The sequence below is a fragment of the Theobroma cacao genome, chromosome 10, assembly GCF_053813885.1.
Source record: "Theobroma cacao isolate CCN51 chromosome 10, ASM5381388v1, whole genome shotgun sequence".
Classification (NCBI taxonomy): Eukaryota; Viridiplantae; Streptophyta; class Magnoliopsida; order Malvales; family Malvaceae; genus Theobroma; species Theobroma cacao.
In genome coordinates this window covers 4,308,398-4,327,029 of record NC_142648.1, presented here as the reverse complement: position 1 = coordinate 4,327,029, position 18,632 = coordinate 4,308,398, and the positions used below count along the sequence as shown (strand labels likewise).

At 34.5% G+C, this 18,632-nt stretch overlaps 3 protein-coding genes and 1 pseudogene across 4 annotated transcripts; 2 read left to right on the top strand and 2 right to left on the bottom strand.

Annotated features, from left to right (window-relative positions):
* Positions 1-140: 140 nt before the first annotated feature.
* Positions 141-3,110, bottom strand: LOC18586413 (cytochrome C oxidase assembly protein). Its single transcript, XM_007009801.3, has 4 exons — positions 2,953-3,110; positions 1,709-1,923; positions 539-665; positions 141-465 (listed from the first exon to the last, which is right to left on the bottom strand). Exons 2-4 carry the CDS (start codon positions 1,900-1,902, stop codon positions 388-390), a joined length of 399 nt encoding a protein of 132 aa, XP_007009863.3. The 5' UTR covers positions 1,903-1,923; positions 2,953-3,110; the 3' UTR covers positions 141-387.
* A 111-nt stretch (positions 3,111-3,221) lies between these two features.
* Positions 3,222-5,848, top strand: LOC18586412 (uncharacterized). The gene is made up of 4 exons (XM_007009800.3): positions 3,222-3,403; positions 4,052-4,174; positions 4,877-4,979; positions 5,333-5,848. Exons 1-4 carry the CDS (start codon positions 3,309-3,311, stop codon positions 5,576-5,578), a joined length of 567 nt encoding a protein of 188 aa, XP_007009862.3. The 5' UTR covers positions 3,222-3,308; the 3' UTR covers positions 5,579-5,848.
* A 636-nt stretch (positions 5,849-6,484) lies between these two features.
* LOC18586411 (BTB/POZ domain-containing protein At5g03250-like) lies at positions 6,485-11,006 on the bottom strand (annotated as a pseudogene). Its single transcript, XR_016023106.1, has 4 exons — positions 10,856-11,006; positions 10,177-10,246; positions 8,205-9,431; positions 6,485-7,432 (listed from the first exon to the last, which is right to left on the bottom strand). The product of XR_016023106.1 is annotated as a BTB/POZ domain-containing protein At5g03250-like (transcript).
* Positions 11,007-12,432: 1,426 nt separating this feature from the next.
* LOC18586410 (Ribophorin I) lies at positions 12,433-16,971 on the top strand. Its single transcript, XM_007009794.3, has 8 exons — positions 12,433-12,614; positions 12,923-12,967; positions 13,629-14,260; positions 14,379-14,526; positions 15,060-15,239; positions 15,370-15,438; positions 15,733-15,822; positions 16,584-16,971. The coding sequence occupies exons 1-8, from the start codon at positions 12,498-12,500 to the stop codon at positions 16,704-16,706; spliced, it is 1,404 nt and encodes a 467-aa protein (XP_007009856.1). The 5' UTR covers positions 12,433-12,497; the 3' UTR covers positions 16,707-16,971.
* Positions 16,972-18,632: the final 1,661 nt, after the last annotated feature.

Here is an 18,632-nt window from a genome sequence, read left to right as displayed (position 1 = left end):
AATATTCAAAGCTTTGGAGATGTTCTTTTACATCAAAAATCAAAGAAAACATTGATCAATTTCCATCAGTTGTGGTAAGTCATAAATTCAAAAAACCCATCTCATCTCTCATTAATATGGATCTATGACATGCAACAAGCTTTGGCTAATTTATAAATTCTCAAAGGGAATACCATATCATTGGTTACATATATCAGCCTATCTATCAAAACTGTATGCAGATTTTGCAACAACCAAAAGCAGCATGCGTAGGCAGATTCTAAGCAGACTAGATTACACAAAGTATATATCAAGATGTAGTGAAACCATAAACACTTAGATTTACCACCAAATACTAATATGTTTATTACAGCTACAAAATTAAGCTTTTGGATAGAGTGCCCAAACCTATCCTGACTTGCCTTCATTTGGCTTAGGAATTCTTTTGTAGTCGTAGTTGTTTATATCAACCTTCACTTGCAAAGCCTAGAAAAGAGAATGAAAGGCAAGTAAGCTATGAATTCCGATCGATTTGAGGTTGCAGATAAAATGACTATACCTTTAATTCTTCCTCCAATGAAATCTTTTTTGGGTTATATGCATCGATGGGCCCTGTTCTTGATAGTGCTTTCCTGGTCTCAATAATTTCCCATTCTTGATCATCTTTCACCTTTGCAATATCCTTGCTGAACTACAAAGTCCCATTACATTAGAAGAGGAATTGCCGTAGCAAACTAATGATAATAACTTTGAATACAGACTAGAGGTGTTGCAACAGTCATTACGAAAAAGATATTCCTATAAAGAAGTCAAATAATAATTGGAAATTCTCTGGTATAGCATTGATGGAGAATGCTTAGAGATGGTCCTCAAGTAAAGTCCAGATATATATAAGTTTAGCAGTAATACAAACATTAATCAATAAACTTATTAATTGAATTAGATCAGTCAACTTGGTTGATAATCATATTCACTCTACTTAGGGTGATGAATCAAATTTACTACCCATCTTTAAATGGGCGTAATTTTACCATAGTACTTTTAAATTTGGCTCAAAAATGGTCAAAAGTTGATGGTAAAACAATATTTTGCGAGGATATAATGATAAATTCTTTAGAATATTCTACCTTTTGACCATTGTTGAATCAAATTAAAAAGTATAATAGTAAAATCATATCGGTTCAAAGATGGGTGGTAAATTTTATCCATCACCTAAAGTAGAGTGAATTTGGAACTTATCATGCCTTAAAACCTTGCCAAGATGGGCAGCCTTAACAAAGAATAATATTTGTCTTAGGCTGAGTGCAAACAAAGGGTATTGAGAAGTCTCCATCTCCACTCCAAATATGAAACATGTTCCAATTCCAACCATATGATGATCTGAAATTTTTAGCTAGCTTTACAAGTTAAGTACAAATGCCATCCTTGGAACTAACACCATTGCTTAACTGTGGAAAGCCTTCGTAGCAATCCAAAAATGAACTGAAAACAAAAGGTGCAAAAGAAAAAATATTTTCCTATCAATCATCTTATAATAGAGCTTAAAATTGTTACATAACAAATACTAATAAAGCTTTCATATCAGATCAACAACAGAAAATTATCATTTTCTGTTTTCACTCTGGATGTATCAACTCCCAGATGAAACAAAAAGTCTCATCTGCAGAAGTGGTTCCCAAAATCTATTTGCAATTAGGTAATTAATATAGATCCAAGGACCAAAACTAACCTGCCTTGCAAGAGATGACCAAGGCCGACTGCCCCAAACACAGTTAACGAAATCATTGGAAGCCCATATCTGATAAACGGATACTTCCTACCCCACCTTCTAAAGGATGAAGTTGAACTCTGAACCTTGGCAGTGTTAGCAGTCCGATTACTAGTTTTTTGAGGCTGACCTATCTTTCCCTCAATGGATGTCATTTTTGCAAATCATGAAACAACCTGTATCAAAGCATCAGTTCTGAGAGAAGTCATGCAACTTTAACTTGCCAAATTCAATTCAGATAGCCAAAACGGACTCAAAATAATGTAAACCAGAAAAATGGGAATTTATTAAAGATGCAACATTCATTGTGACTTCCATAAAATAAACCCCAGAAAGCTAAAACCTTTTTGCTTGTTGTAATTTGAAAAGATAAGTGATTATTCAAGGAAAACATACAAAAAATCCATCCAACTCCTTGCCTGCCTGCACCCATTAACATTGACATCTACCGCAATATGCCAAGCTTTTTCAGATTTCAACTTCACTTCAAATGCATTAATGTCAATGTAAATTAAACAACAAGCACCATAACCTTATAAATAGAAACAAACTCCAACTGAAACAGATTGGGATAAAGACTTAAGTTGAGCCCATTGTTTTCTCAACAAAAAAAAAAAAAAAAATCTGCTTACAAGTTTTGGTCTTGAAAGCATAAGAATTGCTTCCAATGTAACCTCATTTACCTATTAGAAAAGCAAATTTTAAGTTATAAATCATTCACAAGATTTCTCCAATATTTCTATACCAAACGTTTCCTTCTTCTTTTCCAATAACAACCAAACAGTAAAAATCAATTTCTTTTATTCAACTAACTTCAAATTACCCTTATTCACATTCTAAGTATATACTTAACATGTTTCGCTATATGGGTATTTCTTATTTTCGTGTTTCTCATCTCAGCAACACATCAAAAACCCAAATTGAATACTAAAAATTTCATTTTTCTTAAGAACAAAAATAGAACAAAGAACTTTTGAATATACCCTTTAAATATAATAAATAAATTCAATGTTTTGTTTAGCGAGTATTGCTTATTTTTTACATTTCTCAACTTATAAACACATTCAAAAGGGGGAAAAATCCGAATTGATTGCTAAATATTGCGTTTTCAAGGAGGGGGGGGGGGGGGGGGAAGGGTAAAATTTGAACGTTGCAATATCTATAAAATTACAAGAAAAAAAAAGCATAGGAATTTGTCTAAATACCTTCTTGATATGGGAATGCTGGAAAGAGCTTTCGCAATCTGCTTGGATTTTATTGATAAAAATTTGGGTTTCAACAGACGGTAAAAGGAAAATCAAAGCTTGAAAAGTTTCAATTGAGAGAGGAAGAAGAAGAAGAAGAAGAATGGGCTGCCACCTGCAACTCCAGCCCCTTTACAAGGTGTCAGCCCATGTATAAATAAATAAAAACGTTGCAGAAAAGCCCAAGCCGAAGCTGCTAAAACCCAAATAAACGACGTCGCTTGGGGAAACTCCTTTGTTGAGCAACTTTTCCTTGCATACTTGTGAACTGAGAAGAAATCAACGACAAGAGCAAAGCAAGCGAAGGGAACGCAGACATGTCGTTCATGAAAGGAGATTTGTTAACGAAAGCAAGGAAACTCGTCAAAGGTTTAGCCAAACCTGAGCCTGCTTGGCTCAAAGCCATGGAACAGTTTGTCTCTTTCTCACCCTTTTCCACCTTTTTCCCTTCTTTCCTTTTATTGGGATTAACCTTAGTATTCTTTTATTACTTTCTTGCAATTAAAACCCTTCTTTTGGGATTCGAACAACTGGGTTTCTTTTGAAGTGTTCAAAGAAATTAACTTTTTATTTGGGTAATGAAAATGGAGTAATCAAAATGGCCCAGATTGTTTTAAAGAAGAAAATGTAACAATTTTGATTGATTACATTGTGTTTTCCTTGAAAAGCAGAACCAAGAAACTTTTGGTCTCTTCGTAGCTTTAGAATAGTGACTCTACTTGTTCATTTTCGGGTTCTCTTTTTAAATGTTGTCACTTGCTAATCTGCAATGCCTGAAAAAGAAAAAAAAAATTATCTGATGACTTATTTGTTTGAAGAGAAATTATTCTTGTCAATCAAGGGGTGAGTTTGTAATTTGTAATATGTGAAATATGATCAAGAGACTTCATTTTGTCGATGAAATTGTTTGTTATGGCTTGTATGTGAAGCTCTATAGTTTTGATTATGATGCCTATGCTTTTGGTTTAGGCTTGTCTTTAGCATTTGTCCGCGTAGATGTTAGCTGCGTTCATTTGTGAATGATACTTAATATAATTGTGTTTTTGGTCATGTCATACAGGGCGCCACCTGCAACCTTTCCTCGTGCTGATGGAAAGGTTAAGAGGATCAGTCTCCCAGAAGATGTGTACACAAAAAAATTCTTTGAGAAATATCCAGAGTCAAAGCATGAAGATGCCATCAAGTATTATTTTGCTATATATGCTGTTGCTTTCATTATTCATTTTTGTGTTTGTTATGGTATGAAGCCCATTAGATATGCACTCTCAGAGTGAATTTGGTTTTCGTTATCGTTGTGTTAATAATGAAATTTTGGTATTTCATTTTAAACCTTTCGACATCAGAAACAAAAGCAAGCATTTTGAGTTTGGTCTTTTAGATGCTAACTGCATACTATGCCAATATCAAATAGTTGGAATATGATCTTATGCAAAGAGTTGAGTCAGGTAAACCCATGCTTAAAATTTTGGTTTGAAGGGTTTTGTGTTTGCAAATGTGTTCAGATAAAACTATTTGCTTGCATATTGAAATTTGAAAATGACTGGAATTTGAGAGCTTTTTTATCACCAAATGAAGAAACTATGTAAGTTTGGGTTTGTTTGGGAGCATGATACAATTAGACGAGAACTTCTTGGTGTTTCTTTATATGAATCTACTGAGTAAATATTCCTTATGTAGGAAATTTGGTTGTTTTATCTGTCTCGTAGAAGTGGATCCTGTTGATTGACATCCAAGCAGATATTTCTGAGAATAACATAATCTCTATGTTTTTGCTTCTTGTAATTGTTCCTTTTTTTTTTTTTACTTTCATTGAATAATCTCTTGCTTTGGTTTCATATTAGAGACTCGTGATGAGTGGATTAATTTATGTTTGTTTCCTTTGCAGAATATCCAGTTTTGATCCACCTCCAGCCCGTCTATTCGGTTTGCGGGTGCTTGAGTTGAAAGAGCAGGGAGTCAGCGAGGAGGAAGCGATGGCTGTAGCTGATGTATGTTTCTTACATTCTTGAGCTCATGATTCAAGACTTCTTTTGTTCTCTCTTTGTTTTTTCTGTTTCTAAATTGCCAGTCCATTCTTTGATGGTTGTTAAGCAAATAGAAGTGGAGAAAAAGGGGTCTGGCTCCCCTTCATTACTTTTTGACCTATAGTACCTAATAGGCTCATCATTACCATTCATATGCCATGAACTTATAATTCATGGTGCATTCTATAAACATGGATGTTGATAATAGGTGTATTTGATGGTGTTGGTCAAAAAAAAAATGGAGGGGATCTCAACCTAGAAAACATTGCTTTCTTCTGTTTTATCCGCAGTTCTTTAACTATTGGTATCACATTTAGATGGAATATGTGACGGAGAAAAAGGAGAAGAAGAAGGCATATGCTCGGTTGAAACAAATTGCCCGTCTTCAAGGAAAGAAACCTCCACCCAACCCATATGCTAGTATTATCAAGCAGATACAAGCGGAGGAGAAAAAGTTTGTGCGCGATCGTTTCTTTGATCCTGAGACTTTGAAAATTGTGGAGAAGCTGAAAGAGGAGAGGAGAGCTGAGATGCAGGATAGAATGGGTGGGGATGGCTTTTGAGATGACATGTTTTTGGTGACATGGTGCTTAGTGATAGTAACCAGAACTTTAATTAGTCGGCGAGCGTAGTTTCTTACTACTTTTTTGCTTTCTGCTTAAATCAGTTATTATATAGAAATGGGAAGCATTGGACTGAGTACTAAATCCCTTGCATCTGATAAATGTTAGAACTTTGTTATCTTCGTATTTATACTAAACATTCAGATATTGCAATAAGTGCGGGGATCCTGTTCCCGACTGCAAATGCAACATGATTTCTTTTTTGAAGTATGCCAACGGATGCATTTGATTGTTCTCTTTTCTTGATCTTTTCCAATCTTCTTTTTCCCACCAAAGTTTTTATCCCTGTTGCATCTTTGGCAGTTGTAGCACAATGTTGTAGGTTTGTAATGAACTAATTATACATTTTGGACTTTTTTTTAATGATACATTTAGGACTTGAATTGTAGTGAAATACTCAATTTGATATTTGCACAAACAACCAAGAAGAATTAAACATGTGGTGCATTCTTTTTTTTTTTTTTTGTCACTTGTGAAATTGGAGTATTTAATTGTGAATGTTTAAACTTTAGGTATGAAATGACATTTTATTACAGATATTAAATGTGTAATTAACTTTTTATTAGTTGATGTTAGCTTCAAAATCTATAGAACTGATCTGCAGTTGAAAAGGTTACTGCTACAATTGAAAGCTTGAGAAGTCAAAAACAGGTTATTGTAGATTAAGGGATCTGGTAATGACTGTATATTCAAGAAGATGATAAATGGTGGCACCAGGGCCATTTGTTCATGGATAGAAATAGAATGGCTGCAACTATGTTATTACCTGAAAGAATTTAATCTAATCATTTTTTAAAGAAATCAAGACAAGAACTCCTATGGCCTCTCTAAATTGTACAAATTGCCAGTGCTTAAGATCTCATAGAGAGTTCAAATCATTTAGCTCAAATATTTCATCTCTGCAACCCTCTAAACTATACTGGTATTTAAGCATCAACTCAACATAGGCAATGAACAAAGGAGAAGAAAACTTTTGATTGGGGCAAATAGGGGGAAAATAAGCTTCAGAAATAGGAGCTCCATAAGGTACCAAATATCAGTACGGAAGAAAAGACAATGACAGCTTTAGTTGTTAAGAATCACTGAGAAGAACCTATCATGATCTAAAGATGTCTAAACATAATTACGGCAACTACAAACCAACGAATGACTAATGACTAACTAGCATCCAGAAGGAAAGAGATGAAGAAACACAACACTAAACAGAAGGCTTGCCCTTTGTTAGTTTTCTTTCAAAACTTGTAATCCGGACTCACCCTTGTTGTGATTTCCTCTTCCATTTGTGAATGAAGCTGTTGCTGCTGTGTTAGAATCATAGGGCTTTGGTTTTTTTGAATCAGAAGACTTTGCTGTTTTTGGATCAGAGGACTTAGACTTCGATTTAAAACTAAATTTTTTCAAGAAAATGTTCCAACCACCCTTTGTTTTAACCAGCTTTTCAAGTTCTTCTTTCATGCTCAAGCACTCTTTCTCAAGCTCGGAAACCCGCTCCATTATGTCATCAACTGCCAAAAAGTGGTCTTGAGTAGTTCCCACATGTGCAGACGCATTATTTCTGGGAATCTCAAGATTCCCACTTGGATTTTGTGAGTTTCCAAGGTTGTCAGAGACAAAGAACCAACCAGCAATTGATGTGCGGAGCCGAAGTTGTTCAAAGAATAGAACTTGGACAATGACTCGGAGAGGTAGCCTCTCATTCTGGGTTGCATGAGTGCTGGCTTCCAATGAGAGCTTCTGGCAGTTCATGAGGCGGCATATTTGTTCCCTCTCAGAGTCTGTCAGCCAGGGATGTGCCTGAAGTTGAGAAACACAGTATTAAGTACTTAGCACGGAGGGTGGAAGGACTAGCCTAACATGCACTTGGAAGCATCTTTTTGAAAAAACATGAGAAAGAAAATTAATTTTAATGGCAACTGAAAACTTTTGTTCCATTCTTTTAATCTTGAGGATGAGGAAAGTGTAATGGCAATATCAAGATTATTATGTAGGTGATGATTCGTTCATGGAATTGACAGTAACATATATCTGTTAAATAAACAAAACCATTTGAGATCAGAAGACAAATATTCAGTGCCAATGGATAGCATGTTCACCTCCATTTCTTCTTCAAAAATCAAAACTTTCAAAAATAAAAGAACAGAAGAAACATGCCAAGAAAATTCATATTTGGGGGCACTAAAGCTTATATTCCTCGATGTGATCCCCAACTGCAAATCTTACTGACAGCAGTTTGAACAATCCATGGATGTTTTATATAAGTTTAAAAAAATTTCAATTTCACTGGTAGATAAAAGAAATGACAAATTTCTGTTATCCTTTGGAAAATTTGTGCACATAATTTACCTATATCTCTATTATACTCTAGAACAATATCAAATGTTAATTGAGATTTAAAGTTGAACAATAAGCAGTCATTTACCTTTGCAATGCAACAAAACTGTCAGAAATGATGTCGACATGCCATACACAAATTCTTGGTATGAATGCATAATCATAGTTTTCAAATCTGGTGATCCAAATGAATGATCTATTTTGGGAATCAACCAAGTAACGTGAAGAATCTTACCTTAAGGTATATGTCAATTGCACGGTAAATTCCATCATCCAAGGGTCTGGCATAGTCCGGAATAACAGCTGCCAGTGACTGAAATTTTGGCAATTTCAGGTTAACATCAGGTGCCACCTCAGCCAGATATCCATCCACCAGGTTAGCTACCAATGTCATTGGGGTCATTGGATGGGAACCTCCCATAAGCTGCCCCTCATCAACTATATAATTAGAACCAGAGTCAACTGCCTCATGATCTAACAGAACAAAGTGATCAAGAATCCGCTGAACACAGTCAATGTCATAAAGGGTCTCCACTGAGTACCCCATATTCGGTATCAGAAGATCTTCCAAAGCTGCTTGATCCAACTGAGCCCCAATCTGTTTCTCTAACTTCTCTTGACATGACGAACTAGCATGTAAAATCATGGATGTTCGTAGAAGTCTCAACAAAAAATTTATTGGGGTGGCACCTGATTGATTAGGTATTAATGCCACTATTTCTTCAAGGAGATTCCTTTGATCTGCATCGCATAGGGCAGACACAGTTGATCCAGAGGCAGCATGGTCCCAATTCTGGAAGCTCGACTGCCTACCCAACAAAGGAAGATGCTTCTTCGCATAGTGGACAAGGGAACCTGCAATCCTCTCTGGCTTTATGCCACTTGATTCAACAGCTAGAATCAACCTTTTATACAGAGATAATCTAAGGACGGACACATCCTCGTACCACCAATCTTCACTCACTGGTGGTGGTTTGACTGCTGCACTTATTCCATTCCATAAGACAGTGTCCTCTGGACTTTGTGCAGCAGTACCACTTCCTGACATAGGCCAACCGAACAAACTCAGATCAGCACAAGCTTTCATTGCCAAGGAATTTATGCATCGTGAAACAATATGAAGCTCTTGTGCATATGGTAGAACCTCTTCACAGGTTTCAAGAGCTTTGATAGAGTCTGTCCAGTTACCGAAGATCTCATTCAGAAAATTTTCTGTTTGTGCTATGAGATTTCCTTCCCCATGATCTTCACTCATTTGAAGATACTCGGCTGCACACCTAAGGCTGACAATAGTTAATGCAGTGAGTTCGAATCTGATGCCATAGCAGAATTTGGCTACAAGCAAAAAGGTTTTGGCTCCACCAGGCAGGTCATGGAATTGCAGAACACACTTTTTCTCATCCCCACCAGAATAGTCCTTAATAAGATTCTCTATTACTCTGCTTCTGGACAGCAACGGAAACTGATAAACATGACAAGATGGGGAAAGGGAAAATACAATCTGATCAGTAAATTTAAAAAGAAAAAGACATTCTAATATGAACTATTAAAACAGACACATTAATGTCTACCACAGTTCTGCTATTAAAAAAAAGATGTCGACCACAATTCTAAAAAGCAGGTAAGCACAAATGTTTCTCCTTTTATGGTACAATGCCAAAAAGAAATAATAAGAAGCAACTAGGAAAGCTGAGGGAATAAGGCATTCTATTGACAATATCTTCAATGAAACAAAATAGGAAGCATTCTTGTACAACAATATGAATCTACTAATCATCCCAAAACTGGTTTCATTTACCAGTCATACCAGAAAGTATCCTACGCGGTAATCAGTAAGAAACTATAAACTGAACTTACTCTCAATATTTTGATGAAGTAATAAGATAAACTATGCAACTTGTATATATGAATGCTACAATTTTTTAATCAATTAAAGCTCATTTTTCCAAAATGAGCATATCAGTTCTCCTAACACTTAACATTAGAGCCAAAAAAAAAAGGAACGCAGTTCTTGTTTTCGTGATGAGAAAGAGCCAACTTTTACCAAGTATATACCCCAAATAAAACCTCCAACAATCATATGTACATTTTAAAAGGTCCTGACTTCTGAGATAACGCTGAATTACTTTATACTGATTCCTTACAAGGCATGATGTTTACACTCTGGAGATATAAATGTGACAAATGGATGACAAAGTTAAAAGCACCTTGTGAAGATGAAAGGACATTTCCCCTACTTCAACAATGACATCGCTTGAAAGACCAGTTGAACACAACCTGGAAGAGAAGAAAAGAGAACATATAGTTATGACATGCGCATAAGACAAATTTGAGATCCAACTATCGAAGAAATAAGCTGCCAATTCAATAATGAAATTAATGCCAGGAAGAAAGATTCAGAGAATAGAAGAAGTTACTTAGCAAACACATAGGTAGACCAGCATCCAATAATGAGGATTCAGCTTAACACACATTTTTTCAACAATCATAATTATCCTCAGAAATGACTATTTTCTCTATTCAGTTATTTTGTATAAAGAACCAGGCTAAAAGAGAACTTCTTTGATTCCAATTTCTTCCCTTCAAACGCTCTTATCTTCCTCTCTTTTGACTTCCAAAGTGAAACAACAATTACCCTCACGTATCCCATATTTAATTTCTCATTGGGACGACGCCTAAAGGCCAAAACTCCATTTCTAACTCATAAGAAGGTGTTGGGGTTTGAAAGAAAGTTACGTGCAACTCAAGAAACAATGGTCATCATAACCCATGTTCTATATTCATCATACTTTAACATGCTTTTATCAAAATGAAAACACCCATATCTTTTCATAACATAGAAACAGCAAAAGCAAGAAGGAAACAAACAAATTAAGAAAAACAAACCAGGTTTGGCCATCAAGGTGAAAGGCTTCAGATTTAGATCCCAGCCTCATGATGCATGCCATGTTTTTCTTCACTTTAAAAACCAAACGTTTCCTTTGTCACCATCAAAAAGACACACAAGGAAAGACAAAGAAACATATTCTACATTACACCAAACAATGAACTCTTTGTGGAATGATACTCATCAAAATAATCAATAAAAGAAACTTGGGGTTTTCTTTTCTTTTCTTTTCCTTTTATTTTTTTGGTTTATGTGTGACAAAAGCAAAGTGGAAACATAGGAAAATGGAGAAAGTCCCGAGTCTAAAGGGGAAAATCCGGGAGCAAAATCGGTTCCTTGCTGTTATTTTTGTGTTACTATTTAATTAAATTATTTACGTCAGTTTTTTTTTTTTTAACGTTTGGTAGTGAGAGCAATTAATATAATCAAATAAGTTACACTTCTAAGCTAAGTGTTGTTTGCTTAGATTTTGTTTGTAGGATGAGCAAAATCATTTTGAATCCAAAAAAATTAATAAATCGAAATGAGTTTGATTTTTTTTTTCGATTAGAAGGTTTTTGAGGTGTTTAGTTCGATTTTGGGTTGAAAAAATTCTTAATTGAACATATCAAATTAAAATTCAATATATATTTATATGTATATAGTAACGGTTTTTTTTACTTTACTTCATAATAATTTTGGAATGTTAGTTATTTTTAAATTTATTTAAACGTGTTAAAATTTATATATATATATATATATATATAATATTTTAAAAACTAGTAAAATATTGTAAAAATTTTGTTACAGTGAGATCAATGGAAATAGTTCAGTTTTTGATCAATTTGATTAAACATATTCATTCAATTGGATTCAATTTTTTTCGTAAAGCAAGTTTAATTCTTTCGATTTTTGAAATTGTAACACTAAATCGACCATTTGCAAACTGTTACTTATTGGATTAATTTCTTTAAGGTTATTTTTTCTTTTATTTTCTATTTTTTTCTATTAAATAACTTTCTTTCTTGATTTTTAAAATGTCAAGCCTTTAATTAACAATTTAGGCTCTCTTTAATTGTCTTTTTTCTAGGAAAAAAATGAAAATAAAAAGAACTCGTATAGAGAGATGTGAGGTTTACAATTTAAATGACAAGATAATTACATAAGATAATATAATACTAATTCACAATAATTTATAGAAAGACTTAGCACTTGAGCTCTTTATAATTTTTTTTCTTTTCAGTGTTTACAATAATGATATTAAATAGAATTTTTTATTTTTAATTACAAAAGTAAATATTACTCTTCTTTATAGAAAATAAAATTAAAAAAAATTAAGTGACCACGTAATCCAAAATTCAAATGGCATTTCTTAAGAAATTATCTATTAATTATGTCGGATTATAATTATTCAGTAAATAATAATCTTATGTATAGAATTTCTTAATATTATCCTGAAATTGTAAAGAGATATTATTATAAATTGATAAAAAAAATTTGAAAGCCCAAAAGAAAAAAAGGCTAGCCCAATAGTTGGAAAGCCCAAAAGAGTTGACCGGACCCAACCAACCTTCTCTCTCTCTCTTGCTCTCTCCCCTTCTGTTTCTCCTTAGTCCTCGACCTTGGCAGAAAGCCAGTCTTTTCACTCTCTCGTCAACTGCAATGGAGGGTCCGATCAGAGCTAGAGAAGCCCTAGCTCTCACACTCTTCTCTCTGCTATTCTTCCTCTCCAGATCCTCTGCTCTACATGACCTCCTAATCTCCAACGCCGAGCGTAGAGTAAGCGCCAAACCTTTGTTTTTGTACTTTTTTTCATTTTCTTTAATCTTACATCTATTCGAAATTGTCGAAACTATGATATGTGATTCGTTAATTTTAGTCTTTTTGGTTAAGGAAATCATTTCAAGTAGGAGTTTTTATTATTTATATATTTTATAAGCTTCAATTGTAAAAATTTGTAATATTTATGCTTGATCTCAGTATTTTGATTGATTTTGGTTTTTTCTATCTTATTTATTTGCAATTTTTCATTTTTTTGCTTCTTGTTTGATTCATTTTTTAAAAAATATATTTTTTGGTTGATGCAGATTGACTTGAGTTCACACATTGTTAAAGTTTACTTGACTTTGAAGGTAATTTCTTTCTTAATACTGCAAATTTATTGATATATATATATGTATAGGATGAGGTTTTATATTCGAGTTTGAAACTTGGTTTTCACATTTACCTGAATTTTTAGTATTTTTTTTCCTATAAGATGTACAGATTTTTTTAATTCAATTCCTTTTTATGCCTCCCGAGTTATCATGTAGATCCATTTAGAGCTTGCCAATTTATCTGAGGCTTTGTTTGGTTGCACTTCTCCTACTTACCTTTTGCTTTGGAAAGTGAAAAACATAGTGGGTTTAGTTACAAAAAATTGAAACTAATATTTTTGAAGAATTAAACCTAAAAAGCTTTAACATTCTTGCATAGCAAAATTCATGATTTACTTTTATATGAAACAATTATGTTTCAATGTATGTTGTATTTTAGGTATTTATTCATTTTCAATCAAATGCATTTTTGTATTTAGCAATTTTTGGGGAAGCAAAATGTACAATAGCAAAAAAGGTAATTAGCCAAAGTAACATCAAAATGGAGCCTATAATTTTACATTGGTTTATTCAGGCGAACAAATTCAAGGCATCTCTAAAGTATTTGCATTGATAATATGGGGGAATTGTGTAATCTCTACATATCTAATTTTTGCATGTATTTTAATATGAATATTAATGTATGGCTCTCTTTTAGGTCGAGAATGCTGGCAGTTCGCCTGCTTCAGAAGTTGTTCTTGCTTTCCCGCCCAGCCAAGTTGATCATCTAGCAACAGTTGAAGCATTAGCAACTAAAGGCAAGCGGAAGAAGACTACTTTTGTCCGTCTGGAAGTAAAACCAACGGAACTGCCTGACGCACCTAATGACACTAAATATTTTACTATTTATTTGGCTAATCCCTTAAATTCTGCAGAAAGCATAACACTAGAAGTGTTGTATATGTTGACACACTCCCTAGAACCTTTTCCAGCGGAGATAGGCCAATCAGAATCTCAGTTAGTATATTATCGTGATAGTGCTTTGGTATTGTCACCATATCATATTAAGCAACAAACAACTTTTATTAAGACACCAAGTACTAAGGTGGACTCGTTCACAAGGGTGGAACCAACAAACCGTGCAGGCACTGAAATAAAGTATGGGCCATATGAGGATCATACTCCATACTCTTTTTCTGCAATTCTTGTACATTTTGAGAATAATAGCCCATTTGCTGTTGTTGAGGAGCTTGTTCGGGAAGTTGAAATATCTCATTGGGGCAACCTTCAGGTCACAGAGCAGTACAAGTTGGTTCATGCCGGTGCTCGACACAAAGGTGTATTTTCAAGGTACAGTAGCTACTGCTGCTATGATGCAGCTTGAAAGTTCATCAAGAAAACAAGAATTTTTTTTTTCATTTTTTAAGATTTATTTGTATATTCATTTTCTGTTGTGTACCATTCGCAGGGTTGATTACCAATCAAAGCCATCTTTTAATGGTGTATCCTCATTCAGATACCTTCTGGCAAGACTACCACCTAGGGTTCATTCTGTCTACTACCGGGATGAAATAGGAAACATCTCATCATCACACCTGCGTACAGATTCTCGGAAGGTATTCCAATGTGTTTCTCTTCTATTCTCTCTCTTTCTAGCAGCAAAATATTGTTTTTTACAATCAAATCACTTGCATTGTGAATGTTAGAATTTGTGATTTATGAGTTACTTGTAAAAATAATACATTTTTATTCCAGTTTGTTGAATGTGTAACCAAGGAAATGTTTGAAACGCTTGTATTTGTAATTCTCCTTGATGGCGTGTGATTTTCCATTTGAAATAAATTGGAAACGTGATATTTTGCAAAGATGGGCATTATTCCATTTCCCCATTGATTCCTTGTAGAATAGTATGCATTTAGAATGGCAAGAAGTCTATCAAATCTTGTGTATTAAAATGCAAGTTGTTTTCGTTTTCCTGGCTCGGTACTCAGTTTTTTATTATGCATTTACATCTTAGTGCAGCATTTATCATGTTTCCAGTTGACGCAAAGGTCAACATAATAGGAAAGGTTTTATTAATGCTTTTTCATATGCCTCATTCTCATAGTTTTTGCTTTCATGTATGTTGACTAAATTAATGCTTTTACAGTCAGAGCTGGAAATTGAACCACGATATCCTTTATTTGGAGGTTGGAAAGCAACTTTTGTCATTGGTTATGGGCTACCATTGCAAGACTTTCTTTTTGAGTCATCTGAAGACAGACGTTACGTCAATTTTACCTTTGGATGCCCCCTTATGGAGACAGTGGTAGACAAGTTAACCATCAAAGTAGGTTTAGTATAATGATTTTGCATTCATATTGTTAAAACATAATTGCTCTATATTTGTTGCTTTAATCTTTTGTCCTAAATGGTGAAATATAATTCAACTATGACTGGAATTAATATGTATGCTTCAGGTTGTGCTACCAGAGGGATCAAAAGACCCTTCTGCTGTTGTTCCGTTCCCCGTGGACCAGCATCTTGAGGTAATTATTCCCAATATAATAATATATCTCTTTCTCTTGCTTGTTCTCATATAATTTAGTACATGTATAGAGACAGTGGGTGTTGCATATACATTCTTTGTGCCCATTAACAGAGAGGCAATGCCCAAACTTCAGATGATATCATTATTTTCTTTAATAAAATTACTGGATTGCTTTGAGGCAGTGCATTGAAAACTGTTCTCCTGCAATGTGAATGCTTTGCTTTTATGCATGTAGTTCATCAAGATTTTGTCTTCTGTGTCAACTGAGATTTGTTACATTTGAATCTTGCAGACCAAATATTCTTACCTTGATGTTGTGGGGAGGACTGTAGTGGTCTTGGAAAAGAAAAATGTCGTTCCTGGGCACAATTCTCATTTCCAGGTAACTTGTCAACTTTTCTTCTTGTATTATGTGTTTCTGCATTGGTATCAATTTTGTTTTTGTCCATAATGATTCTATCACTTTAGGATATTATAAACATTAGTGGATGGAGTACCATGATTGAAACACATATGAAAGTGCTTTCTGCAGGCTGTTCTGTTCTGCCCTAATTAAGCGAACTATTGCTGGAGAACATGTAGAACATGAGGAGGCATACAATTGAGAATGCCACTTAATTTTATTTATAGCTACTTTTTAGACTCTATATCAATTTATCTTAAGATATGGACTGAAGTCCTAGGATAACAGCAATATGCTAGAGATTGTTTTTGATGGAAAAAATCACTTGTGTTGCTTGTGCTTTGTTTAATTCATTACCTGATGTACATGTGCTCGCTAAACCTGGGAAGATGCCCTATTTGTCCTTATTAAATTATAACCTCAATTATTACATTTGGACTGGTTTGGTCGATTAGAGCTGTGAGTAGGAGACTCATGCTCTTTAATGTGTCTGTTTTTGGACTGTTTGAGTTTAAAAACTTGGTCAAACCTGGTATGCTAACCACTATGATGTGGACCTTGTGGTTCCTTCTGTAAACAAGCCTTCATGTTCATATTTGATCAGTTCTGTCACCTGTAATATCTTAAACATGTTATCTTTCTTCTTGCTATAATGAATAATAATATAAAACCTGTCCATTGTTGTTACTGGAACACAATGTTCTTCAATCTCATGTCTTTTCATTTACCCTTCTTGGCAGGTTTATTATACCTTCAAGCCAATATTCATGCTTGCAGAGCCTCTGATGTTGGCCTCAGCATTCTTCTTGTTTTTCGTTGCTTGCATAGCTTACCTACACATTGATCTTTCCATACGTAAGTGAAAGATTGTGGGATTCTTGAAGGTAAATTAGCAGATAGTTCCAAACTGTCACTCTATAGCTTGCAGTGATCCCACTTTACCTTGGTTAGAACACACACCAACTCTGGAGCTAGGACATTGTTAGTAACTATTCTGTGTACTAAAATTCTGAACATTTTCTCCAACGAAAATAGTTTTGCCATTTTAAAGTTTTGTTGTTGTAACTCTTGTTATACAATGACACAGAATTGTTTCAACAGTGAGCTACATGTTTTATTTTTCTGACATTTATCTTCGTGGTGATATCCAAAGTGCTGTGGTGGGTTACACGTCGGAGTTGCTGTTTCTTAAAATTTTATTAGATTCGATGGTGGGCTTAGTTCTTAGTACCATTTGACATCTATGCTTTTATTAGGTCTTTCATCTGGGATGGATAACCGTATATAATGTTTAATTGTGTACTCTTTGCCTAATTTGATGGTGAAACAGCAAAAGATGAAGAAGCTTGCTACATAGGGTTCCACTATTTTTGAGACCAAATGAAGCCTAACATACGTATTCATCAACTTTTCTGAAGTTTCAGTTCTGTGGTTAAGTTCTATAAATTCCCATGTCTCCAAAAGAGGGAGAAAAAGGTCAAATGAAAGAGGAAAAGGAAATTCGGATGGGCGAATATTCCTGAAAACAATCGTGATGGAAATGAGCATAAGGTTATTTTTGTTTTGCAGGGTCTAAAGCTTCATGTTTGATGTAACTGAACCATTTTCCCCAGGCAAAGCATGAAAGACAAAGTCTTGCACGTCCCAACAAGCTCTATTAAATTCTCAAGACTCTGAAGAAGGTACTAGGAACTACGCATTCAGTTAGCTGAATTTACCGCAGAAGGAATCAAAGCACTGTCCCATCCAAAGCCTATCCGACAACAATTAATTGCAACTATACCCAAAGCCCAATATAACTCTAAATCTGGATTGTGCTTTTTCTAGGATAAAGCATAGCATAATAAACCTACCAATTGATTGTCTCTATGTTGGTGGATAGAAGAATCCTGGGAAAGGAGGGATGGGGTTTAGGGGATGTTGGTTTACCTGTAGCTGACTCCAAGTTTCAACCACCAAGCAAGTTTTGAACATGCTAGGAAAACAATGGATCCTGGTAACCAATCTGTCTTACAAAATTGACAGAGTCTTCTGGCAACTAAGCCAAATTCGGATTTGGAAAGTCTCCTTGAGCGTCGCAATTTGGTAGCAAATTCTGTACTTGGAAAGCCTGTGAGACTACTAACTGCATCATTTATTCAATGCAATGTGGGGGTTGGAAATTTGCGCATTGAAATCGGTTGCTATCTTCCATGAGAAATGGGGGCAGAGTTTCTTTTTCTCTGTGTCCCTTTAATTGATCATGGGTGGGGTATTAAACATTGAATTGGGAAGATTTCTGGGACAAAACCAGGCCATTTCATGAAAAGGATTTTACACATTAAACTGAGCATGACATGCTATAATTAAAAGGTTAATAATGTCAATTTATAAGTGGAAAATGCTATTAGTTTGAATTGAGGATTTCTATCCAAACTTTTATATATATATATATACTAACTAATCAACTACTCCTTGAAAATTATTTAATATAAGATGAATACTTCATTGACAAATTAAATGATTTAGTTGGGCACTTTGTCACTTCATTACTAAAAGTCTACCACTTCGTTCTTCACACACTCTCCTCTCTTTACTCCATTGTGTGGAACCATATGAATTTTCCAATTAAAGCTTTGTAATTAAAAGTAAACGAGATGAAAATGACTTTTTCTTGTGGTTAAAAGTAAACGAGATGAAAATGATTTTTCTTTTTCTTTTTATACTATTGCACAGAAATCTGAGAGCAATCTTTGGTAATCGAATCTCACTCATACAATTAAATGGATCTCACCTTGTTACCTACCACG

Excerpts from the sequence above, each read along its gene's own strand:
- LOC18586413 (XM_007009801.3), bottom strand. The coding sequence starts at position 1,902 with ATGACATCCATTGAGGGAAAGATAGGTCAGCCTCAAAAAACTAGTAAT. Across the intron at positions 666-1,708 it reads GGTCATCTCTTGCAAGGCAG|CAAGGATATTGCAAAGGTGA; the intron begins GTTAGTTTTGGT and ends TTTGTAGTTCAG. Across the intron at positions 466-538 it reads CATTGGAGGAAGAATTAAAG|GCTTTGCAAGTGAAGGTTGA; the intron begins GTATAGTCATTT and ends TCTCTTTTCTAG.
- LOC18586412 (XM_007009800.3), top strand. The coding sequence starts at position 3,309 with ATGTCGTTCATGAAAGGAGATTTGTTAACGAAAGCAAGGAAACTCGTC. Across the intron at positions 4,175-4,876 it reads AAGCATGAAGATGCCATCAA|AATATCCAGTTTTGATCCAC; the intron begins GTATTATTTTGC and ends TTTCCTTTGCAG. Across the intron at positions 4,980-5,332 it reads AAGCGATGGCTGTAGCTGAT|ATGGAATATGTGACGGAGAA; the intron begins GTATGTTTCTTA and ends TATCACATTTAG.
- LOC18586410 (XM_007009794.3), top strand. The coding sequence starts at position 12,498 with ATGGAGGGTCCGATCAGAGCTAGAGAAGCCCTAGCTCTCACACTCTTC. Across the intron at positions 12,615-12,922 it reads TCTCCAACGCCGAGCGTAGA|ATTGACTTGAGTTCACACAT; the intron begins GTAAGCGCCAAA and ends TGGTTGATGCAG. Across the intron at positions 15,823-16,583 it reads GGCACAATTCTCATTTCCAG|GTTTATTATACCTTCAAGCC; the intron begins GTAACTTGTCAA and ends CCTTCTTGGCAG.